Source organism: Nothobranchius furzeri, chromosome 14 (assembly GCF_043380555.1).
Source record: "Nothobranchius furzeri strain GRZ-AD chromosome 14, NfurGRZ-RIMD1, whole genome shotgun sequence".
NCBI lineage: Eukaryota > Metazoa > Chordata > Actinopteri > Cyprinodontiformes > Nothobranchiidae > Nothobranchius > Nothobranchius furzeri.
Window position 1 is genome coordinate 55312391 of NC_091754.1, and position 26991 is coordinate 55339381.

General features: G+C 43.7%; 1 protein-coding gene across 1 annotated transcript; it reads left to right on the plus strand.

Annotated features, from left to right (window-relative positions):
* The first annotated feature begins 1505 nt into the window (after nucleotides 1–1505).
* xkr6a (XK, Kell blood group complex subunit-related family, member 6a) lies at nucleotides 1506–26538 on the plus strand. The gene is made up of 4 exons (XM_015952528.3): nucleotides 1506–2642; nucleotides 8129–8325; nucleotides 13018–13435; nucleotides 13678–26538. The coding sequence occupies exons 1-4, from the start codon at nucleotides 2074–2076 to the stop codon at nucleotides 14180–14182; spliced, it is 1689 nt and encodes a 562-aa protein (XP_015808014.3). The 5' UTR covers nucleotides 1506–2073; the 3' UTR covers nucleotides 14183–26538.
* Nucleotides 26539–26991: the final 453 nt, after the last annotated feature.

Below are 26991 nucleotides of genomic sequence, written 5' to 3' on the forward strand. Positions count from 1 at the left end.
AGGAAGTGGAAAGTTCAGTGAGAAAATCTGCGGTAACGGACCACCATACAAAGGAAAATCACATCATGGATTGGGACAGCACACGGATCATAAATACGGAACAACAAAAATACAGAAGATGGATTAAGGAAGCGATGGAGATTAGGAGACGCAGACACAACACCGTTAACAGAGACGATGGTGTTTACATGTTGGGTCTGTGTTATCAGCGTGAAGGGTGCGGGCAGCAGAGGGCGACATCGTCCTTTACTGCCCATAAACGGAAGTGATGCCACTGCGGCTCTGACAAGGAGGAAGTTCTGGCCAAAGCCAAAGGTAAAGAAACATCTAATTACTTCACAGTTAAATAAGAGAGAGAAGATAATTATGCTTTACACTAAGTGAATCGTTCATCCGTTCACACACGCTGGTGGAGCCATGTACGTATAAAGTGAGTCAGCTGTAGCGGTCCTCCTGAACCCTAACACTGTCCAGTGGTAATGAGAACACAGTTTACTCCATAAAGGTTTCCGTTCAGAAACACAACATCTACTTGATCAAGCCATGAAAATAATACATGGTAGGTCATCACCACCAGTGTGTGAATGACTCACTGTAGCGTAAAGCACTTTGGAGTCCTCTGACTCAGAAAGGTGCTGTACAAGTGCAGGTCATTTAACAATTCTGAAACTAAAGACTTTGAGTCATTTTTTAGTTTATGTCTATAGGAGTACCTCAGCGATTAGAAGAATGCTGCTACATTAACGTGTAGCGCTAAGAGGATGGTGTTCTTGAGTCCTGGACGTAAGCATTTAAGGGACTTGTGACTTGACTTGAGAACGCACGACTTGGACTCTGTCCAGACAAGGGTGTCCCCAAGCGGTGGCCAGGGGTGTCCATGGCCACCCCTAGAAAATTGACCCCACCCCACCCCCAGAAAAGCCAGTATTAACAAATCATATTAATGTTCAATCAAACCATAAATTGATCTTGTTTATTCAAGACATAATTATAAAACAAAATAAAACATTACAATTGATGAGTAAGGAAATAATCAGAATAAACAAAATACATATGTTTCTGCTGCTCACTATTTAAAAAAGTTTTTATCTCCATAGTTTTTTTAACACAGCAACTGGTGAATTTACCCAAAAAATGGATAACATTTAAATAACTGAAATGTATATTTCTGAAATGTTTGTGTTTGTAAAATTTATACGTACTGTTATTTTAACAAAAACGAATAAAGGCGCAATGCAGTACATCGCCACAGGCTAAACTCTGCCAGTGTTACCACAAGGACCAATTTGGTGTGCCACCCCAAAAATGTCTTTGGCCCCATCTGGCCACCCCATCCAAATTTTCTGGACGCGCCCCTGTGTCCAGAAAGAGTGACTTGTCAGCGGGAGATGAGCTTTCAAGGGAAATGAGGATGACTGTTACTACAATGAATGGGAGATGTGATATTTTTCAGCGTGCAGATGTGTATCGGTGGTTGAGGTAGAGGGGAGGAGTGTGTGTGGGGGGGGGGGGGCAGTGTGTGAGGGGGTGAGGCAGGACTGGAGCTGCGGAGGCTGCTGCGGAGAGGGGTGTCGGGTTCCTAGCCTGAAGGCAGGTGGGATGAGGAGCAGGAGTCGGGGCTCCCTGCTTCACTGAGGGACGTTTGAGAAGAAGTTTAGAGTCCAGAGGGGGGCCTCGGTCTGACACGCACACGCACGCACACGCAGGCATCTTGAGAATAACGGGAGGTGCATTACGTCATAGCCTCCCATCGCCCTGGATGACCGTGCGCGCAGGACGGGATGCTGCTGCGCTGCTGGACTAGAAAAGGACCAGAATACACTGCTGCCGTGCGCGAGCTCCCGCGGGCGCTGTCTCGATCTGAGGGAGGAGGAGAGGAAGAGGAGCCGCCGTCGCGCGGCCGCCGGCTCTGATGGCTCCTCGCGCCCCGGGCGGGAAAGAGATACAGCAGTCGCCGCGGCGCGGGAAGGACAGCAGGTATCTGGGAAGTGACGTGGTGTCCGCGCCCCGCCAGCGAGCACCACGGTGCGGTTGTCGTGCGTTTCGCAGGAGGGCAGGAGCGGGAAGGGGAACATGGCCGCGCAGTCGGACGGCGGCAAAGCCGGGGTCGGGTTCGCCCAGCTGTACGACGTCGACGCGGACGAGCCTCTGGACTCCGCCGCGATCCACATCTGCCAGTGCTGCCGATCCTCCGCCTGCTACTGGGGCTGCCGCTCCGCCTGCCTGGGCTCCCTCGGCGGGGGCCAGCCCATCGGGGGGATCGGGATCCGGGAGACCCACTGCCCTCCCCGCGAGCAGCTGTGGCTGGACTGCCTCTGGATCATCCTCGCCCTGCTGGTCTTCTTCTGGGACGTCGGCACGGACCTGTGCCTGGCGGTGGACTACTACCAGAGGCAGAACTACCTCTGGTTCGGCCTCACCCTCTTCTTCGTGCTGGTGCCGTCGGTGCTAGTCCAGATCCTGAGCTTCCGCTGGTTTGTGCAGGACTACACCGGTGGGGGGCTCGGGGAGGTGGAGGGGCTCACGAAGCGGGGCACGGTGGTTCTGGGGTGTCTGTATCCCGGGAAGGACCGCCTGCAGCTGGTCACCATCTGGCTGTGGCAGGCCACCATACACATCCTCCAGCTGGGCCAGGTGTGGAGGTGAGGGGACTCAAGGAAGCTAGAACACACACACACACACACACACACACACACACACACACACACACACACACACACACACACACACAGCAGACTATCTGAACCAGATTTCTCCTTGCATGGGTTCTTACTTCAAGCCTTAACAGACATTTAAGTTCATGTAAAAAAAAAAACGTCTCAAAACGATTAAATGTGACAGAAATTCAAACAAACATCCACTTTATAATATAAACTCAGACAAAATTAAGTATAAAGAGAACCATGGTTCCAAGAAATGTTTACGCTGCTGCCAGTGACTCATTAGGGTCACCATGGTAACAGAAAGAGACTCATCAAGGTCACTTTGGTGACCACCAGTAGTTTTTAAAGCTGCTTTCCGGAGTTTTCCTCCTTCAGAAATGATGTATGATTTGTCAGAAATCTGTAAAAGTGATTATCTTATCATGTCCAGTGATATAATGTAAGCAATACTTCTTTTTTTTGTTGCTAAGTTCGCCCCCTGCCCCGCAGAGCTCCATGCAATAGAAAACGAAGCGCCGACCAGAACTAACCAATAGCGTTAGACTACCGCTTAGACGCTTCACATTTAAGGAATACCTCGGCTGATTCAGAGTTGATGAACTTTTCACGGACAAGTAAGTCTCTAAAATATAAATATATGAAAACACAACATGGCATGAGAATAATACTCGTAAAACAACGTGTTTTAGCTCTGTTTGTCGGCTACAGAAGCACATTTATAAACAGAAGAGTGAAGTCGACATCTTAAAAAAAAACAAAGGAACAGCGGTTTTGTGTGATCTGCTTGTCAGCCACTAGATGGTGCCATCGGATAAGAGAAATACTCCGGAAAGAAGCTTTAAGCATATGAATCTGCTTTTCTGAGTCTCTGACAACAAACTATTCCTGTGCAAAAAGTTCTGTCAAATCAAAAAAAATCTAAAACAGGGAAGAACGGAAGGCTCGGATAGTAGTGATGGAACGTTCACGAACGAGTCAAATCTTTTTGACAATGAGAGCTGAGTCCTTGTAGAGAACTCTTCATTTTCCTCCCTCTCATGGCTCAAATGCACCGCCGCACACATGTGCGTGCGTGCGTGGCGAACGCTGTCCCACGCAAATTGATTCGCTTCGTTAAAAGGAGCCAGTGTTTTGAACGGCTCTTTGAGGCAAACTGACCCCGAATGATCGGCTCCCATCAAAAGGGTCAATTGTCCCCATCACTATCTGATAGTCAAATGTGGGAGCGTGCACTCTCGGCTCTCTGAGGGGACTTGAGTGAGAACTTTCAGTCCTAAAGCAGTGAGAAAATTTAGGAGAAAGCAGACAAACTCATCTACTTGTAGGTGTGTAATTTGTTTTAGTGCTTAAAAACGTTAAAGAGTTCATTTGCAAAAAATTAAAAACATTTAAGTTCAACATTTTGCATCGAGAATCATAAAGCGTAAATTGTAACTGTGTAAAAAAGCAAATAAAAAACAGTTCAGTACAATAAAGCCTAACCTTTCAGTGACTCATTTAAACTTTGAATAACGTGAAATCTACCTGAGCTATCTATAAAAGGGGCGGGGTTTATTCTACTTGTTTTCCAAAATCCCATTGTTTCCTTGGGGATGTCTACATCGTACCCCATATCGTTACTGAAACTCATACTGTACTTTTACACATTTAAACTCACATTTTGATGTTTGAATTGCTTTATTTGTTCATGTTTGGCAGAAAACAGACAGAAATGTGTTAAAATGGCCAAAAATCTGCATAAACAAAGTAGCTGAGGCGCTCTCCGTGGTGCTGAATCCCATCAAAGCTTTTCCTGTGATCAGCTATACAACAGAGGTCAGACCTCCGTGTGTGTGTGTGTGTGTGTGTGTGTGTGTGTGTGTGTGTGTGTGTGTGTGTGTGTGTGTGTGTGTGTGTGTGTGTGTGTGTGTGTGTGTGTGTGTGTGTGTGTGTGTGAGAGAGAGAGAGAGAGAAAGAGTGGAGAAACGGTGTCACGGCTCTTCCCGTGAGTGTCAGCATGCATGGAGAGTACAAAAACGAAAAGCATCTGTGCTTCTGGCAACACATTTTCATGCAGTACACACACACACACACACACACACACACACACACACACACACACACACTACCCTCTCCTCCTCTAACACACACACTCGTAAACACACATTTGGAAAGGCTTAGGTGCTAATTGTTGTGCTAAAAGCGCTGTTGGGGGGAACAGAAAGACGTGTTTATTTTGTCTGCTGAACACACACACATACACACACACACACACACGCACACACACACACACTCGAGCATATCTTTCTGTAGGGGCTGTAGTTTTTGTTTGAGTGTGTGTGACTCAGACAGCAGTAGTAGTAGTAGTAGTGATCCCAGCCCTCTTTCTGCCTCCAAGCCATCCTCTGCTTCAGTTGTAGGGTTAAACCAACCCCCTCCACCTCTCAGTGCTGCCTCACAACCCCGCGCACTCACAGAATGGACCGATTCACCTGGAAGGAGTCAAGGAGACTGAGGAGGAAGAAGGAGACTGGGTGCAGTTTGGAAGTGGTACGACCCGATTGGGACGGATCACTTCAGAGACGGAGCGGCTGTGCGGTTGGAGGGGAGAAGAGGGGAAGGGATGGGAATGGAGAGGAAAAGGGAGAAGCGAAAGTGGTGGGGGTTGGAAGGGGCGGAAGGTCTGCTCGTATATTTCAGAACCACATCCTTCCTCGAGTCAAGGACAATCAGCGTTTTAGAGCTAAAACATCTCTAACAGCTGCTGTGCAGCTCTTTAGGTGTGAGCACGGTGGGAATCTTCCTACGGATGCTGCATCATTTATGAATCAACCTTGTGCTGCCACACATAATGTACTGTAGCTACGGACACACGTGGTGGGGGGTGTTTGAACTCATAAAAATACATACATGGCTACACTCTGAGTGGCTTGCTCACTGAGAGTCACATCCCCACACATGCTGCGAACCATCCAGTCCAGAACCTTTGGGATCCGACGGAACCGGAGATTCACATCACTGTGTGATGCTCCAGAACCTCCCAACGGATGTATCCAACACCCTTTTGAGTCCATCATATAGAGAATTAAGGGGGTTCTGAAGTCCAACTCAATATTTGTGAGATAGCCAACGTAGAGCCGATAGAGCTGACGATAGGAGGTCATTAAGGATTATGATGTGATGACGATCTACCAACAAACACACAGATGAAGCGATCAGAGCAAGTTTTAGGCAGCGTGTTGGTTTGTTTATCTAGGGTTCTCGGAAGGGATGCACCGATCAGGTTTTTTGCTGCCGATCACCGATACCGATATCAAAGAATGCTGATCACCGATACCGATCACGTGGATTGGCCAGAAATTTTCTACAACATTATAATGAGTGCTACAAACTACATAATCTGGGAATAAAGGAAATGTAACCTAATCTAAAATGGTCTGGTTTAACCTCACGGTTATTGTGACCAAAATTAAAACGGTTTTCGGTATTATCGTGATATTTTTTTTAAACGTGCTACATTTTCACACAATTAAATAAACCCTGTATGTCAGGAATTATTGTCCTCAGTTTGTGTCTAAATTTTTCCTAAAATGTGTTATTTTGTAATTATGTTGTTTATTTGTTTACATTTTTCCCCTTTAGTCTTTAAAATACCAATAATTGCCCATAACTTCTTATTTTTTGTCTTTTGATGTCATCATTTTAAAAATATTAGATCAGATGATACTCAGTAATCAAGTAGCCTTCTAATCAGATACTTTTTTACCCTTACTTGAGTACTAAACCCTATATCAGGAAAATATTGTCCTCGATTTGTGTCCTTCCAGTGAGCTTTGCAGATGTGGGAAAATGTCATCAGGCAGTAATCATTGTTAAATTCATAATTATTCTCGGAGAGAGACCAACTCTTATCTGCCCCTGGGAGCCCCGTAATGCATAGCGTCATTTCAACATGGCGGTGTCCCCGACACGGTTTATATACAGGTAGCTGCGCTGCGGCTGCTTTATATAGCGACTCGTTGCGTTCTCCCTCAACCCAAATCCTCGGATCACGCATTTTAGCTAAAACGCTAACGTTAGCTTGCCTTGCGTTGACTGTAGAGTTGTGGGTGATGGTCACGCAGATGTGTCATGAGATTTGAAGCGTTGTTGCCTTTCACAGATACTTTTTCTGCACGTACTGCAAGCAGGATAGCCGTCTTCTATAAACTCCCTCGGCATTCTTCAAATATCCAAAAAATGCCCGTACTTCCCACGTTGTCTTCTTTGAGGGATAATAAATGTCCTGAGCGCTGCCGTCTCCTCCTTTGGCCATTATTTCAGCTTTAGCTTCAAGAAAGTTTTGGTTGTAAACAACAAAGTGCGCATGTGTGCCGCCGGCAACTTCAGCAGATGATACGGTGGCTGGTAAGGGTCACCGCGCCTACACCGCAGCCACGGTAATCCACCGAGATAATATAGTTTTTTAAAAACAAGACGGTTATTATTATTGTCATCCTTTTTACCGGGGTTTACCGCTACAACCCTACCTGATCAGTCTGCTTTGATCTATTTTGAAAACTCCGATCAAAACCGATAGGGGCGCTATCGTCCGATTGGGATCAAATGCCGATCCATCGGTGCATCCCTAGTTCTCGGTAGAGCTGAGGAAAATAATCTAATAATCGATGCGTTAAGATGTGGACATAAACTATTGGGAATCGTTGAAGAAGCACACCATACTATTATGGCGGCTAGCACTAGCCACTAGCTTGCAGTCATTACATGCATTGTCACATGTTGGCTCCATTAGGAAACCTCTGGGTCAATTTTCTGCTCTAAACTTTGCATTTAGCTTTGTGGCTTTTATTATTTGGGGACGTCCGTTCGTGTTTTAGCGGGCCTTTTCACCACAGCTGCCGACCGAAGCTTTGCTTATCACATCTGTGTAGAGAAACGGGCCGAACCCCCCCCCCCCCCCCCCCCCCCCCCGCGTAGTCGGTAAACAGTTTTTAAACTGATGTTCTTTTTTTTTACTGGTAAATAACTTCCAAAACATCTGAATTATCGAAATAAAAATAAATCGTGCTATGATTTTTTTTTTCCATTCGGCCCGCCCCTAGGTCAACAACTGTACAACATGGTGTGTTAAGCACGGAGGTGCAGGGTTAACGATGCACTTGAACAATGATTGTTAGAAAAACACAAAACGGCTCATTTAACACCAAAAGATGTGTTTGGTTTGGTGTTTTGGTGTTGTTGACTGACGTGATGCTTCAACAGCAGTCCAGACAGAGAGCCTTCTCCATTGAGGCATGTGTCACTTTACTGCTTCCACTAGACGATTGTTCTTTGCAGTCCTGAGTCATCATGTCATTGTCTTCCCGATAAGTCAGTTGTTTTGTCTAGAAGGTGTTTGGAAATATGGCAAAATGAACGAGCATGGTCTTTAAAAGCAGTGAAACGCAAGAAAGAAAACTAATAAGCTGTGTTTGAACCCGCTGCAGGTATATCCGGACACTGTACCTCGGCGTCATGTCTCGCCGACAGAAGGAGCACCAGCGCCAGTGGTACTGGGCCATGATGTTTGAGTATGCCGACGTCAACATGCTGCGTCTGTTGGAGACCTTCCTCGAGTCCGCTCCTCAGCTGGTCCTGCAGCTCTGCATCATGATCCAGGAGAACAGAGCCGAGACGCTGCAGTGTACGTGCAGCTCAGGCCACACTAAACAGGAGAACGTCAACGCTAGTATTTAGCTGCATTAATTCTATGTTTTCACATAGCCAACAAAGCACTCGTAATCTAGCAGCTGCATAAGCAGTAATTAGCAGTGTGCACACATCGTGCTCACTCGGTAATGTGCGGCTGCAGATGGTGCTTCTTTGGATTTCCTTGCAGGTTTGTGTTTGTCATATAAAAGAGCTCCTTCACCCTCCTCTTCCTTATTCACCCAGGATGTGCATCATCCAGGGCAGATGGCCTCCCACTGGCATTATTCATCCATATCACTTGAGAGTTTTTGTGACACTTTTATTCGGATGTGTGACTAGCACGTGGATGGACACGATTGCCGTGGGACTTAAAATATCTTCATCTTTGCAACTGCCAAAATCTTCTGTCGTGCTACGCACCACCTCTTACTTAAAGAGCAAGTCACCCCCAAATAAACTTTTTTTTGCTGATAAACTAAATAAACGAGTGTCTAATCGTGCTGCAGACACGTGTCGTCAATAATTTGGCACTTCAGTGCATCTTAGTTAAAGTTTAAATATTCTGCCTAAAACTGGCAGTGTTGTGCCGTTGTCAGGTAAAAACTCTGCACTGTATTTTAATTTAAATCTGCCACCGCTATTGGCTAAGAAGTATGCTATGATGTAAACTGGTACATTATGATGTCACAATGCTGCCGTGAGCCTGAATGTGTGTATTTGTTAGCGGCTCCGCCCTCTCGGTCTGCCAGGCAACAGCATTTGTTGCATTTTTCACACATGAAGTGGGAGTGGAGTTAGACTCTGGTAGGGGGTGACTTGCTCTTTAATGATACGTTACATTAAACACCCCAGTGAGTTCTGATCATTCTAGGGTGCGTTTCCATCATATGACGGAGAATCCTTATTTATACCCTAAACCATCAGTGTTTTTCATCTGTAGCTTGTTCTACTAAAGTCTGAGACCGTGTCCACACAGTGGCGGCTCAGGGGTTAGTCCTGTAATTGTTGGATTGTGGTTTGAACCCCCGGCTCCATTAGTGTCCTTGTAAATGACACTTCACCCTCCTTTCCTGCTGGTTGAGGTCAGAGGGACCAGTAGCGCTAATTGTGTGCCCTAGGGCAGCTGTGGCTACAATGTAGCCCACCACCCCCAGTGTGTGAAGTGGTGATTGTGGTGTGAAGGACTGTGGAGTCCTTCGACATAGAAAAGTGCTTTACAAATAGAAGCCATTAAAACACTTGTCCATTGTAAAATCATACTTTAAATAAGGAAGCGCTTCTGCAAATGTTCTAGTTCGTTTTATTTATAAAGCCCCTTCCCTTGGGGCGACGGTGGCACAGGCCGCTCAGTCTGTCGCTGTCGTTGTGCCCTTGGGCAAGACACTTAACCCACGTTGCCTGCTGGTGGTGGTCGGAGGGACCGGTGGCGCCTGTGCTCGGCAGCCTCGCCTCTGTCAATGCGCCCCAGGGCAGCTGTGGCTACATCGTAGCTCATCCCCATCAGTGTGTGAATGGGTGTGTGACTGATTGTGTTGTAAAGCGCCTTGAGGGGTTCCAGGACTCTAGAAGGCGCTATATCAAATACAGACCATTCCCACCCCAATCAAGGTGGCCCAAGGTGCTGAACATAGTGCAAAGAAGCAGCACAATAAAACAGCTCTATAATAAAATAGAGAAAAACATTTAAAAACAAGAAAAAAAGGCTGAAAACAATAAGAATAGTGATCAAAAACATTCAAATGTGAATAGAAACAATTAAGAAACAGATCTAAAACACAGCTTAAGCCTTGCTCTAAAAGCGGGCAGCGATGTGGACGGTTTGATTTCTTGTGGGAGTTGGTTCCAAAGCCGAGGACACCGAACTGCAAAGGTACGATCACCGCTAGACTTACGCTTTGATCGCAGTACCGCCAAAAGGTCACTCTGACCCAAACGTAGCCATCTTACAGGGACATAACGGGTCAGCAGGGTGGCTAAATATGGTGGCGCTGATCCAGACAGGGATTGAAAAACAAAGACCAGGATTTTGAACAAGATGCTACTCTTTACTGGTAGCTAGTCCAAAGCTGTCAGGAGAGGAGTGACATGCTCCCACTTACGTGCTCCATAAAGAAATCTGGCAACAGCGTTTTAGGCCAGCTGGAGCCGAGTCATTAAGGACTGGCTCAAGCCAGCATAGAAGGGGTTGCAGTACTCGAGCCTAGAGATGATAAAAGCATTGGCTACAGTTTTGAACTCCTGTTTTGATAAGATCGACGATATTGGATAAGTGCCTTAACTGATAAAAACACGAACGAACAACAGAGTTCACCTGACTATCAAATTGTAGACCAGAGTCGATCTTGAGATCTATCTAAAATTCTTCATACACACAAAAACGAAGAAAGAAGAAAAGCTTATTTGCTCGTATCACAGCAAAAATCACAAGCACTAGGAAAACGTTCTAAAAAGCCACAGGTCATGACCCAAAACACTAGGAACTCTCCCAGGCCTGTTAGCAACACACTGACGACTCCAGTAAAATACACCTATAGAAGGAAAAAAGTGTTGGGCATGCTGAGTTTTATAGACTTGTAGAATGTGGCGATAAATGCACCAGAGTTCGTGTCCCAGAAAAAGAAAACAAAGTTCTATTAGTGTAAACACAACAAATAAAACTGCAAAAGCTGAGTTTGTGGACAAATTATGACGAAAAACACGTTAAACCTTTACTGGTTCCCAGTCTCTTGTTGATTGGTGGCAAGTCTAGTATGTGCTGTGTTTGCACAATGCAGCACAATACAAACATATAAACTCATTGTTGATATCTTTGGGGTCATAGGTCAGTTTAGAGGTAGGCCTAGGACGGTGGCGGACTGGCCATGGGGACTACCCAGTCATCCCTCGGCCTTGGCCGTGATGATTATTATCAAAAAGTTGTGCTTTGGCTGTCTACACAGGTCACAGTGGCTCAGGGGTTAGGAGTTTATCCTGTAATGGGTTGGTTCATCTAGATCAGTCCTCGTGTCCTTGGGCAAGACACTTAATGATAAATGACTGGCACTTGTATTGCACCTTTCAGAGTCAGGTGGGGTACACTGACAGAGGCGAGGCTGCCGAACACAGGCGCCACCGGTCCTTCTGACCACCACCAGCAGGCAAGGTAGGTTAAGTGTCCCGCCCAAGGACACAACAGTAGCATTTTTTGTCCGGAGCTGGTACCGAACCTGCAACCTTCCGATTACTGGACTCAGCCTCTTGAGATACTGCTGCCCTACTGCTACTGCTGCTGCCACTTCACCCTCCCTGCCTGTCGGTGGTGATCGGAGAGACCGGTGGTGGTGCCAAGTGTGGCAGCCTTACTTGTGTCAGTGTACCCCAGGGCAGCTGTGGCTACATTGTAGCTTATCACCATCAGCGTGTGAATGGATGAATGACTTGTATAGTGATTTGGAGTCCTCTGACTCAGAAAGGCGCTGTACAAGTGCAGGTCATTCACCTTTCCCATTGAACATTTTCACGAGACCAATCACCAAACGAGGTAGATCAGGCCTTAGGTCATTGATGAGTGTTGCTTTCAGTCAGATGAGATAATTGCCTCAATTATTTCATTTCTAAAGCACGGCCGATGTAAGTACTGGGGAAACAACCACCCGGTAGTTCACCACCCTGAAAGTTTCTGCTAATTTCTAACAATACTAGCCAAGGTTAGCCCGGCAAGCCATCCGATATATGTTTGATATATAGTCTAGCTTTGGTCCAATAACGGCTCTCAGTCATGAGGCATGATCTACGTTGGTTTTCAAACTGTCCCCGCATGCTATTGGACAACAAACAGTGACGTACTCACTGCTTCAGATGTCAGTCAACGAGGCAGTCCGCCAACCTCCATCAAACAAGATGCAAATACATCCTTTTTCTAAATAAACTTAAGTATCTCTATCTGCTCTTGACTCAAAGAAAAGCCTAAATCAAAATAGTCCAAAGTTGAAGCCAAACTCGTTTCAAACGAGAAGTCGCTGACTCGCCATCTTTGTATTTTCAGTAGCATCCCACCCACTAAGTGTTGTGATTGGCCCACCAAACCAATAGTGCACTATGACTAGACTGCTATGGAGATGGGGCCATCTTGATTAGTTAATAACATCCTGACCACCTGGGTGATAGTGCGATGTGATTGGCCCACCAAACCAAAGGGCGCTGTGATTGGATTGCCACGGATGTCAGTCAGCAAGGCAGTCTGCCGTTACATCGTGCAAGAACTACATAAAACATTAAAACATGTAAATCAATACATTGTTTGTCTAAATAATGTGCTGTGATTGGTCGGCAACATGCCTGGCCAGGCTTGCAAAGGTTCCAATGAAGTGTGCCTCGACTGAAATGCCAAGCAAATTTATGTTGCTTCGGCAAATGACGGTATAGATTCTAGGCTAACCCAAGGTCATATTCTGGGGTAAATTTCTACCGTGGGAATCTGTTTTGACCCCAGTATGTATAGTAGAAATAGAGAGTTATATAATGTCCTGAGAAAACTACTGATTCCTGAAAGGTTTGCCCAAAGCAAATACACGTCTTTGGTCTGATCTTAAGGAACAGCAGATATTGTAGGACCCAAACATAGTCACAAATTTATGCAAAGTTAATTTTCCGTAAATTAGATTTAAAAGTGGGTGACTCCTGCCTCTTTGCTCTACCTTTGTAGGTGTCTCTTCCTTAGCCTCCCTCCTCTCCCTTTCTTGGGTTCTGGCCTCCTACCACAAGCTGCTACGTGACTCTCGTGATGACAAACGCAGCATGAGCTACCGCGGGGCGCTGTTACACCTGTTCTGGCGTCTTTTCACCATCTCATCTCGTGTCCTCTCCCTCGCCCTCTTCGCCTCCCTCTTCCACATCTACTTCGGCATCTTTGTGGTAATCCACTGGTGCGCCATGGCCTTCTGGGTGGTCCACGGAGGCACTGACTTCTGTATGTCCAAGTGGGAAGAGGTGCTCTTCAACATGGTGGTTGGGATCGTCTACATCTTCTGCTGGTTTAATGTGAAGGAGGGACACACACGTTATCGAATGATAGCGTATTACATTGTAGTGTTGGCTGAGAACTCCATCCTTACTGGCCTGTGGTGAGTTATAACTGAATTATCTTGACTTGACGGATTTGTTACACAATGTTTGAATTTGGTTATTCTTAGAGGCAAAAAGGAGACCAAGACCATGGCAACGAGACACCAGCCAAGAATGGAAACTCAGAAAGACCACTGTTTCCTTTTGCTTTAGCTCACAAGTTACAAATAGGCTGTACATGTCTTGTTCTCAGCTACAAATGTGCATTCTGATTGGCTCACATTTTTCCTATATCCTGAAGGTATGCTTACCGGGATCCAGTGCTGACCGACCAGTATGCCTTCCCAATGCTGTGCGGCGTCTACCTGACATTTGCTGGAGGCGTCCTGGTCATGCTCCTGTACTACGGTTTCCTGCACCCTGCCACTGTCCACCTCCAGCCGAGCCCCGCCTCATCCTGCTGCGCCCAGCTGCTGTGGGGTCTCCCTCTTCCCCCCTCAGCCCCGCCCACTGCCCCACCCACTCCAGCCCACATGACCAAGTCCCAGACGGAAGAGGATGTGGCCGAGACGTGTCTTCCAGTCTTCCAGGTGAGGTCTGCCCCCCCAACCACCAGGCCAGAGGGCCCGCTAATAAAAATTGACATGCCCAGGAAGCGTTACCCGGCGTGGGATGCCCATTACGTTGACCGTCGCCTGCGGAGGACTATAAACATCCTGCAGTACATAACGCCTGGCGCTGTGGGCATCCGCTACCGTGATGGACCTTTGCTGTATGAACTTTTGCAGTACGAGTCCTCACTCTGACACACACACACACACACACACACACACACACACACACACGTACACTTGAGCACATACAGCACCGTAACAAATGTACGTGTATGTGGATGTTCAGATTTAGAGAAGACTATTAGAAAAATGTTCGTGTGTTTAAGGTGACTCGATAGAAGCACACGCTCACTAAAGCAATCTCACATTTTTATTATACATTCACACACACGCGCACACACACTCTCCTTGCATGCACCTAAAACCTGTGAGTCCCACGGCCATGACTCAGCAAGCTACTGTCATTTCCTCCATTCTCACTTCTTTCTCTCTGTTCAGCTCGTCCGATCGCTCCCATCTTGGTCCCGTTCTTATGAATTTCACACATTTTGCCGAGTTGTTTCAAAAGCTAGCAGAGCTTTTCAGCTGCACTTGTTTATGTTGCAATCATAAATAAATAAGTTCATAGGTTTCAGAAGAAGAAAGCAAGATGAGTTAAAGACAGAAAAAACACAACTTTTCATAAAAGGAGTTGTAAATGTCGCTGGTAGTTTAGTATAATAATAAAATATATATACATATATTTTCTACGTAAAAACACATGTTTGTACTAGATATGTACTATTATATTGTGGATGGAAGATTCACTTCAACACAATTTCTTTGGTTGTTAAGGACGCCAGGAAGAGAAGCGCAGTAAGAACTCTTCTTTCTCAAGATTTAAATGCGTGATCGTAGAAAAATGGACACGACACTGAAGTAGTTTAATGACACAACAACAGCAGTTAAGCAAGTCTGTAAGGACAGCGGACAAAACAATGCTAGCTGGTTATTTTTTAAAAAGATCCCTTTAAAAATGGGACGCCCAAATCGTTTTAGGCAAAAATCTAGATTTATGAAAGTACAAAAGGGTGTAGTGAAAGGACAATTAACTTGGTTTACTTTTTATTAACTAAAGTTCAATGGAAACATTCGGGTTTGTCTATAATTACAAGGAAACACGTATTCTCCACCAATTTTATTAGACACTAAAAATGTTCTTATGGTAACCCAAAGAAAAACAAGCCTAACCCCGGCTCTCCACCTGATGTGTAGCGTAAGATGCAAGTATAATACGCAGCTAATAGCCACCATTATAGTCAATGGGTGTGTTTCCAGCGGGAGTGGGGTGGCGTCTTGAACGCATCCCAGAAGCATAGTGTGACAGCGCTGGGTAAATGTATGCATTTTTACACGCCACATTTCCAGAACACGCCAAGCTCAGCAGTTCAAATCAGGCCATGCTAAAAGTCAAACACTGGAGCAGAGTAAAGCAGCCTACAACTTTCAAAATAAAAGACACATGCAGATTTATTATTGCTTAAAGACCAAGTTCCCTTGGTGCTCCAATTTCAAGAATTAGAAGTAAGCCAGAGCAGAGGGGAGCAGAACTCTTATTCCCTGACACTCGGATATCTCCCCTCTGATTGGCTAACAGCAATACATCTCTACCACTGACTCTACAGGGAGCCTAAGTCACGTCCATCTACTTCCGCACCACGGGTCCCTGGAAGAACGAAGAACTGAATGCAAGTCAACGGGGCTAAAAACGCTATTTTTTAATTCCGCTTGTTATGTGCCATGGATTTCACATATGATGTCCGTGAATTTTAAAGACACATTTTGATACCAAGAACGCTTATTTTCGAACGGGGGGACGATATTTTAGGTTTTGTGTGAAAATAATTCCAGGTCTACAAATGCGCTTCACGAAAATGACGTCATCGGACCAGACACAGAGAAAACTGAGGGAAAGTTCTTCAAACCTCCCAAACTTCTGACGTCAGCTCTGAGGATGTTTGCAGCCGCAAACGAAACGTCAGCAAGGTAAAGAAAAACCTTATCTGTGTTTAAAAAATAACCAAAAATGGAATTAGAAAATAGCGTTTTAGCCCCGTTGACTTGCACTCATTTTTTCGTTCTTCCGGGGACCCATGAGCCGACCGGAAAGGAAGGAGACTTAGGCTCCTTATTTGCTCTGCAACATTGATGTTTCATCTTCACAAATAATACAAGCCTGGAGGAGTTCTGATGTGTTGTGGAGTTGCTAATGCTAATGGTTAGCTTCTATTAGCCGAGACGCTCTGCTGTTTCCTGGACGCTAAACCAACAACAGCCTTCCTGTCTAGAGCCAGGATGGGTGAGTTTATGAATGCTGATTTTCAGCGTGACAAAGACCTGAGTGTTTTTCTAATCCGAGCGTCTCCACGTCTATTTTGTATCGGCTGCTAATCTAGTTAATGGGGGTAGACCATTTTCACATTTAGCCTGCATGTGAAACTTAGCTTGATCGATCGTATTTTAAAAAAGAACAAGTAAAAACCGGTTTCTCCGTGAACTTGGCCTAGAAATAGTAAAACATAATACATGATTACATGTGACCTCCAAGGTGAAAATAAACCACAGACCTTCTGGATACATGCTGCCATATTTTTCCTAGCTTGTTACTGTGTCAAATGGCAAAATCAAGCTTGATCTTTCGATTCCACGGGGATTTAGTGATGTCGTGGGACCGGCTGTGGAGAAGGCATCCGCAGCCGCTGCTCGTCCGAAGCGTGTCTCTGAGACTGCGATGTAATTGCGTCTATTATGCTACGCGCCACTTACTCATCAGGTAAAAAGCCCCGGTAATGCCTAATTTTTCTAAATATTTACAAATTGTAAAACTTGCACATGTTAGTTAGCATATTAGCAAAACTGTTGGGTAAAGAGATCAATTGGTTCGTGAAACTGTTACTTGACAGTAACAGTTCCAACAATAATTCCCAGGATGGTGAGAAGTTTTGCATAATTGCTAATGCCCACTAAACAGGCTTACATACAGTAGGTGCTATACAATAACAAAAATAACAAATATCCTTATTTCTAACAGAGCGAATGTGAGACGAATTATTCCTGATTCGTGACTAATATCTTAATCATGCTGGTCCAACGCTGAGAGCAAACCCGTGTCATCGTCACAACCCGTATCACATCCAACATCAACTCCTCCAAGGCCACCCACGGCTGAGCTGTGATGGATGGCTCATAATTTATTTCATTCTGTTTGTTTATCCATGATATCCAAGCTGTTAGGGTGGCGGGTGACAACAAACGGGCCAACGCATCAGTCACGGGCCTGTCTGCGGGAATGTTGCAGGGATGACACGCCAACAGGGGGTCCCTCTCGCTCTGTGGGGGGGCAAGTTGGAAGAGTTGTTTACTGTCCAACTCCTAAAACCTTGTGGCGTCAGCAAAATAGTTGATGAAACGGAGTCGCCGCACGTAAAGAAGTTAGAAAAGATAAATACATGTAGTTGTGTTGACGATTAGAGGAGTATTTATGAAGAAGATGGAAATATTTGTGTTTTTCGAGTGCATGCTAGTAGTAGTATTATTAGTACTAGTATATGTAGCTAATAACCACAAAGTGAACCAAATTTTTGTTTTGACATTTCACAAAACTGGATGGCCCACTCCAGGTTGAAGAGGGCGAGATCCTACCTCAAGTATCTGTAAGTCATGTTCAAGATTGAAGGAAGGTTGGAAGTGGAGATGGACAGATGGATTAGGGTGGTGTCTGCCGGAAACTGGACTTCTTTGGTTTCATGAAGACGTTTCGCTTCTCATTCGAGGAGCTTTGTCAATTCTGACTGTAATATGGCAGGGTCAAGCTTATAAACTGTAGATGTCTGCCGTTGCTTAAAGCCTACTGCTCACTGGAAGCGTCAGCGGCGCGGAATGGCAGCGGAATGTCACCGCTTCAAATAGAATCCATCAGAGTCTATGGGGGTGATTCAAACCAGCCGCGATGCAACAACTTTCAGGCGCAGAAGCACCACACCGCGGCGCCAAAGATAGGATCGGCCACGCAATCTTGGTTCTGTTTAGTCACCATGAGCTATTGTCTGTCTCCAACAGTCACTGAGTGTGAGACAGGGCACACCCTAGACAGGTTACCTGTCAAAACATAAAACATTATGTCAAAGCTAGGACCTGGAGACTCATTTTGACTCTGCCCATACCCCAACTTCTGATTCTTTAAACCGTAAAACAACTCTGGATGAGGAATTTTGAAAGTATTACCCCAACGTACAGCCTTTGACTAGCTATCTTAAAGGGACATTTCACATCTTTTAAACTGTGCTTCTGCAGTCAAGTTATGAACAGTTGATATCGTACCTGTTAGGTGTTAGAACAAACTCGGTTTAGAGAAACAGGACTTAGTTCTGGCCAAGTCGATAAACTTGTCTTAAAAGGGGCCATGTCATGGAAAATCCACTTTTTGGTGCATTCCAGCATGAAACCCTCAAACCCTTGTTTGGCTGCATTCATGCATTTTCCTGTTTCAGTCGCAAATTTTGAATTTTATTTTGAAAATCCTGAAACAGCTTAATGTATAAGATGTACATCAATCTATCTTCCTGCTCCCAACATCAGGCCCTGCACCTTCCCCAGAAATTAGTCTGGTCTGAAACCGGTCTCCCCGGCCAGGTTAGGACATGTGGCAGAGGCGACAAGTGTCATGTGACAGACTTGGTCTAGTCGTCTAGTCTAGTCGTAGGTACGATGGGCAGGGATTCAGTTTTGTGCAGATTCACATCCCGGTCTCAGCAGTAACTTTTTTCTTCTATTTTAGCTTCACTTGCCAGTATTATGTTTTCAACCCTTTATTGATAAACAGTTTAGAATATAAGGAATAATATGGGTTTTTTCTACTTCGTTTATTTAGCCAGTGTGAGTCCATGTGAGGTGAGCAGACTAAACCAATCAAAATGCTTAGAAATGACCAAATTCAAAGATGTTTATAGACACAAAATATTTTGCAGAAACTAATCAGTAACACTAAAATATAAATACATGAAATCTGCTTCAGCTGGCTAAATAAATTACTGCCGACACTACTGGGATTCAAACCCACATCAGCACAATCCTACGACCTTAAGAGTCTTGAAAGGTGCATACAAATAAAATGTATTATCTTTAGCGACGCAGTGCAGATAACCATTCCTGAACTGAAACGTTCTGCGCAGTGGCCGGTTCAAATCAACCCCATAGACGTTCCACGACGCTGATGCCTCCAGTGCGGATTAGGTGCCCTGTGTCAAAACTGAGATGGCAGGAGGCGCCTTTACCACGGGACTACCATAGTCAACAAAGTAACCAGCTTGCCTAAGACGCTGTAGTGGACACGTTTTGTCAGCACTGGCATGCACAGAGTTTCACCGAAATGAAGCTCCTTAATTCTGGGTATAAATTCAGGCTAATGAAAATAACTTGTATTTAAGACAAATAACATCTCAATAGCGCCAATGGTAATACTTTATCATATACTGTGCCTACCTTTGTTCTCAAAGGTTTAAAATAGCATGATGTGGAACCGGCCACGATCAAAGATAATTTACACCATCGAAACACAACTCCAACCTCTAAATATTTTAAAGCAGTTCATACAAAAGCAAACACAAAACCCTTTACACTGTTGCATGGTTGAATCCTTTGATTTCTATGGATATTCGCAAGTGCAAACAGCATCAGCTAGCCGTAGCACTTCCAGTGCAGTTTGGGGCACACAATATCTGTGTAAAGCACAAGTAAAAGCAGTGTAGGGGTCTAAATACATTTCTGAGATTGGAGTAGTTTAGGGTAACAGCTGTCCACAACTAGACCACGACTAAGTGGTTACTTCGCCCTCCATGTTGGGACCTAGGGCTAAATGTTATGGACCAACATTAACACAGTATTAGTATTAGGGCTGCACAATATATCGCAAATATATCGTTATTGTGATATCAGCATGCGCAATATGCATATCGCAAAGAACAGATAAATATCGCAATGAATGGTCAGCTCAAATGTTTGCTACACATAAAGCATTTTGTCAAATGGAAGCTTGATGTTTTTTTTAACAAATCAAATAGAGTTCTTCACCCATTTGGCCAATTGGGTGGGTTCTCATAGGTTAGATGCCCGCCCCCGAAGCGGAGGGCACTTAATTTTGATGGTTAGCAAACACCTGAGTTAGCTTTGTTCTGCTCTTTCTGCTGATTCTGCTTTTCTTGTTCATTTTCTTTGTCCCTTTCCTCACATCTTTTGCTTTTCTCATTTTCATGATGTTTTTGTCATATATTTTTTAATTTCTTTGTTTTTGATTATTTTTATTCCCGAGTTAAAATTTTGTTTATCGCAAGTAATATTGTCATTGCAATATTTATCACTGTTATTGCATATCGCAGGTTTTCCTAATATCGTGCAGCTCTAATTAGTATCATAGATAATCAAAAAATACAGCAAAACACCAGAAAATGCTAAAGCTACCACTTAGCTTTGATCGATGCAAATGAGGAGTGAGCTTGCTTTATTTCCTGTGGTGCTAGCTAATTTAAAAAACAGACAAATCATTTGCTGCGATCTGGCAAACAGAGTCATTTGGTGCAAACAAAAGCAGCTGCATATGGTACGAGAGCCAATTGGCTGCTAATCCCACTTCATATGGTGCGAACATGAAACACACGTGTACTTATGGTGCAATAAGGGCAGATTGTCTCTTTGAATTCTCTGGTGCGACTCGAGTACTGCCTTCAGTTATCGGCCAAGGCTGTGCCAAAGGCTCCTTCCAAACCGACAACTGCTCTTCCTGTCCTGCAGAAGCTATGCAAGTCTCCGTGCAGGGAGATGTGCTTAGTGTACATGCACAAACACTCATACAAACACATAAACACAGGGTTTTCCTCTGCAGCAGGGAGATATGTTTAACACACTTACACTAGAACAGACACACCCAATGTCTAATAATCCCTTACCCCTTTATATGTTGGGAACAATATTCATATGGTGCTATTGCAGAAAGGTTTTTTGTAAAGTTGTGAAGAATTTAGCCAAATATGTTTAGGATGAAAACACTTTTCAGTTCAAGCTAAAAGCAACATTTGGTGGCGATGCTCGACGCAGAGTGATACTACTGCTTTGGTACTCTTGGATCAGGACGTTGCACTGTACATGTGTCAAAAATCAAAGGAAAACCACACTGTGTCCGCACTACGAACCAATGATGTGCCATGTAGAGAACACAGTCAGCCATTTCTTGTTAGTGCTTGTGGATTTTTTGCATGAATGTTGTAGATTTGAAGGCACAAATAAAGTTTTACCCCAGAGGCATCAAGGTTTCAAGCACCACAGGTGCTTCTGGGTTTATGAAAGGGGGCTCATTTTGAGCTTCCTAGCCGTTGATCCCAGTGGATTTTTCCAATGTATAACTCTTCCCAAAACCACATTCCCCGTTGCAACCAGAGCTTCAGCCAATCAGAGATCTGGTTTAATACAGCCAAATCAGGTCAGAAACAACCAAATACTATAGTTTCTTTTTATAACAAGGAAGCTTTCACGTGTAGGTTTAAAACTCGACATAAGACACAATCAAAGGGAAGGCATCATTTCGGTCATTGTTGGATCACAAAGTAGAAAAGGCTGTATCTACAGTCGAGTAGGTTGTCTACAGTTGAAAAGCTTCCTCCTTCACCTAGAAAACCAGAGCCTTAGCTAGGCCCACTCTTTGAGAACATGAAATCCAGCTAGTGCTCTCTCGCTTTTGTATGGCCACGCATCTACGGCTATGCAAAGTAACAAAAAGCAGGATGGCTCTGGGCTTAGACAACCTTTACAAATATACCACATCACTGTTGTTTCAGTATTTTTGCTGTTTTTTTAAAAGAAGACTTGGGGGGCTCTAATTTTTTTAATGAATTAGGACACAATAAAAAGCAAAAAAAGAAAAAAAGTGTTATACCACCAACACAAATAACCTGTCAGCCAGAAAGTGGAAGTCCACTGTAGGTCTTGACAAAGTCTTCAGACACAACCATCGAGGAGCCTTAGAATGGTGCTAGCGTATTCAAGACAAGAATCCTGAAGACATCAGAATGGCTTAAGCTTAGTTTATGCTTGACGCATTTACTTTCCGCGCGGTGATGCGGCTCGCGGATGGAACGCGCTTCACAACTCGCAGCGTTTACGGTTCGTGCGGCTTGTCTCTGCGGTGAGCCAATATTCTCCCAAACTGAACGGGGCAGCATGGAGCTCTACAGCATGCATCCAACACTACACCATAGTAGAAGTAGAAACTACTGTTTACAACATGGCATTCCAGCATTTTTAACAGCGTCCTCGTCTTTTCCGACAGTGCGAGCTATTTCTCTCCAAGAATTATTAACAACATGTTGATCACGGTGATCTCTGAGAGCTGAATCATACAAATGTCTGTATTTACGAACCTCTGCCATACTAGTTCTTGCCGGTCCGCCATGTTTTTCCGCGTCCGTCCGTCCGCGTGGTTAGAAATTTTCCGAGGTGCGCGTTGCGGAAATCTTGGGCCGTGCGGAGACACGGTGGAGGGGCGTGGTTGTTAAAATGACGCAAAATGACGCAACTTTTCCGTGCGGAGCCGTGCGAACCTCGCGGACGCGTCAAGCATAAACCAACCTTTAATCAGATTTCGAAGCCTCAGTCAGATTTGGCCTCAACTTTTTAGCACATAGTTGCATCTCAGTTAGAGAGTTGTGCCATGATGAGGCCTAAGAGGTGGGGCGACTTCAGCAACACGCTGAAGAGTCTTTATTGGAATAAAAGGCAGATGGATTGAGTGGTGAGGGCACTGGAACGTGTATCAGGGATAGAGGATACAGCAGGGAAAGAAGTATTTGGAGAATATCTACATTTGTTATGATTCAGCCACATTGTAAAGAGTTAGGGTTAGGTTGTGCAACCTATGGCATCTTTGGTGAGGTCATAACCCTGTACAAAGGTGGCCTTACATTAGAGTTCCCAAGAGTAGGAACACCAAAATGAAACAAACCCTAGAAATCGGTTGTAGATTCAAGAGACCCAAGTCAAAAGGTAAAATATTGAATTCACAGCAGAAGATTTTGAAAGAAGTTTGACTTGTTTGAAGGGGTTGGCAGCAAAAACTGTGTTCGTAAAATTGCATTGGCGCAAACACCTCATACCAACAGTATGGTTGGAACTTTTTTGAGACATTGACTTGACCATAAACTTGAGTTGAATGTTGGGTCACCTATCCAAAGTCTGGTCCTAATTGAGTCAGGAAATTGAAAGATGATCAAAATCACAATAGAACAGAATGGCTGAAAAAAAGGAAATCAAGGGTTTTCAATGTTTCAAAGTCCAGAACTTGTTCTGAAAACCTGACCTGTTTCTTAACAAGTCTTCACACTTTCTGAATTCTGGCTTCAAGTTGTTTCTAAATAGCAAATATAACCATGTCTAAGGCTTTATGTACATACTGTTAAACCTCTGGGAAGAACCAAATGATCATTTTTAATGTCCTGATTGGCAAAACCTTTAGAACTGAAAGATTGTGAACTCACACAAATGTACATGACAGTGAATTGTTTTAAAGGTTTTTGCATTTGCTTTAGATATTTACCATCATTTTTATGAAGTCATTATACCGTCAAGATTGATAAGTCAGGAGTGGGAAGATGATGATGCAACTTCCTCTTTGAGAAAGTTGAATTCCACCTCCTGACTGAGGAATGTGTCTCTTATTGTTAAAACAAAAATCTGATTGTTTTATCTTCTTTTGGACTACTTGTAGGGGTGGACTGGGGCCACAATTCGCCCACCAGGACAATGCCAGATGGACCAGTCCACCCCTGACTACTTGCTCCACTATCAGGGTGTATAAATCATATGAAGCCTACGGTATGGCTGTATGCACGTGTGTACAAGCTAGTGTTTTTGTTTGGTCTACAGCTGCAAAAGAATGACTGCTCATTTTTTATTTTAAAGAGCTCAAAGCCGGTTGTTTCTGATCTCAGACCAGTTTCTGTCAGGCTTGAGTCCAACAGCCACTGGAATATTTTTCTTTAAAAAAATCATAAATTGAGTGAAAAAGATTTCAGATGTTTGACTCAGATTTGTATCCTACAGACGGGGCAGGGTCAAACTAAACATCAACTTGGATGTATCTATACCATAAGCTTTTATTTTGTCAAAATCACGCTTTTCTATTGTCAGCGTGGAGAAGAAAAAAGTTTTAAAAAGTAGTTTTAGTAATGATGTGCAAACGTAGCTTTTTAATTTTCCTGTGGTTGGCATTTTGATTGTAAATACCCTTTTGTTGTAACTTCTCAGTCGGATCTATGTTCCACAGGTTTGCGTAGATGGTCCTTTCAAATGTACTGATGGTAAATGTTCTTTATTAATATCTAGAATGTAAGGAGGAGAAAAAATTACAGCTCCACATGAAACTGGTTTCGTAGGAATCTGTGCCATCGTGTTGTCTTGCGTATAAGCACACTGATAGATGAAGTTTTTGGAAATGATCGGTCAGACAGCCTTAAGCAAGGTTTGGATCCACGAAAGTATTAAGATAAGCACATTTTCCAAACCGAAGCAGTGATTAGCTGGCAATATTAGCTTAGATCTAAGCTCTGGAATCGACCATTATTCACCAGAATCAGTTTAATGGATAATCGACTCAGCTGAACTTTTTATTCCGTTCATGAATACATCAATAAGCGTCAATCAAGCAAACAGTATCCGACATTTTTCCCAGATTGTCAACTTATCATCACCAAGTGCAAATTTGCGATAGACGAAAGGAAAAACTTCATTGGTAATTGTAGTTCTATATAGGATCAATCAGCAGTAAACTGGTATTTCGTAGCCTGGCAAGCCGTCCTATACATGTGATTATATAGTCTGGCTACGACCCAAATACAGATCTGTCAAGGGGGTATATTCTTCCAACTGTCTCCGCATGCTATTGGTGAACGCACAACGTGGCATACTCACCGCTACAGATGTCAGTCAACGGGGCAGTCCACAATATACTGATGACACAAATACATCCTTTTTCTAAATAAAGGACTTAAGAACCTATATTTTCTATTTACTCAATGAAAAGCCCGTCTAAATAGTCCAAAGTTGATGCTAAAGCAGTTTCAAATGAGCCATAGCCATCTTTGTTTCGCTCTGTCGCATCATCCCACCCACCAAACCGATAGAGCGCTGTGATTGGCCCACCAAACCAATAGATTGCTGCGATTGGCCCACCAAACCAATAGATTGCTGCGATTGGCCCACCAAACCAATAGATTGCTGCGATTGGCCCACCAAACCAATAGATTGCTGCGATTGGCCCACCAAACCAATAGATTGCTGCGATTGGCATAACACAGGACTGTTCAGGCCTGCTGAGGCTCTCGTGAAGCTTGGCTAGACCAATCTGCAGGGGAAACAATAATTTTGCTTTGCCTACAGTCTTTCTAGATTTCTAGGCCAGGTATTTCAGGCTGTTACTTTTTATTTTTTGCTATCGTAAATTGATACCAGTGCTGAACTCCAGAGTTAGGGTGTTTCTATATAACTAACTGAATACAAAAAGCTCTGGAAAAGTACAGTTAAAAAACACGGTAGCACCATTTTGACTAACAGAGAGAATACCCTTCTTTTAAAAAAATTGTATAAAGTTCTAATCTTCTCTTGGTGTTGTGCAGAAAAAAAGCACCTCTGCCATCTAAAGCACCCCACCTAGTTAAAGGCCCACTAACATGACAGTAAAACAAGTTTATGTGTAGCTCACTCATGTGCCCAGCTTTCGATCATCTTAGTGAGCTTTGCTACTATTGAAAATCATTTGATAGATCAATTAGTCGACTTTTAATTGGTGAAAAATAACAGGGTGTTTCTCTGAGTGTTAGCTAAGCCAATCAAAGAATGCTTTACGTAAGCGATGAGGATATTTTTGACTCATGCTAATGCTAGGCTGTCTGGCCACCATCTCCTGACTTAGCTGTAGAAACGATGACCGCCGTCATCAAATCTGTTCACACCGCTCTTGCGTTAGCGTATCAGAACATCGTTCAGGTATTTACCATTTTCTTATGAGTTTATGTGTTGGGGCAGGGTGAGTGGGTGCCTCTAATTTACACCAAATATTTTAGACCAATCACAAACGAGACAGGAGAGAAGCATCTCGGTTCCTGGTCTGTGTTTTCTGCGTCTACTTAAGTGTTACAAGGCATTCTGGGAGAAGAGATGAATGATATTTTTGATGGCTCCATTGGGCCAGCATTAGGAAATGTGTTATTTTTGTTACAATAACTCCTGCAAATAGAGTCTATTTATCTGTGAGATTTACTAAATGAAAATACAGACGACTGCATAGAAATGAGATTTTAAACGATGTACAACAGATATTAAAGAAAACTTGTAGTTGATTTGAACACGATACAGAAATGTGTCAGTATTACGTTTGGTTTTATATATTTGTCATTTTATTACGTTGTAATGTTGTGACTGCAATGGAGAGGAAAAAAAACAAAGGAATATAAATGATTTTTTCCAAAGTATGCGTCTTTTTCTTTTTACGAATGTGTCGAGATTTGAGATTTTTCTTTAAAAAAAAAATAAAAATAAATGACGACACGAAGACTTTGGCAATAAATCCACTTTATTGTTCCTAAGCATTTTGTTAAAGCATAAAAACCTACAGCATGTTACCCGCTTCTTAAGCAAAAGAACAAGAGCAGTGCAAAGATGCAACCTGATTTTTAAACACATAGCCATAAAGATAAGGCATCATTACTAGGAACTGGACAACTGAACCTTGATTTATAAAAAAAATTAAATACAAAAAAAATTCAGTTAGCGTCCCATTAAAATTCATCACAGTGCAACAATATGGCTTGTTTGGAAGAATTCCCAAAATAATTAATTTTTTTCCCACAAAGATGGTAGAACAGACAAATCAGAATTGGGGTAGACCAATATATTGGGCAGATATTTACCGCTTTTTTATA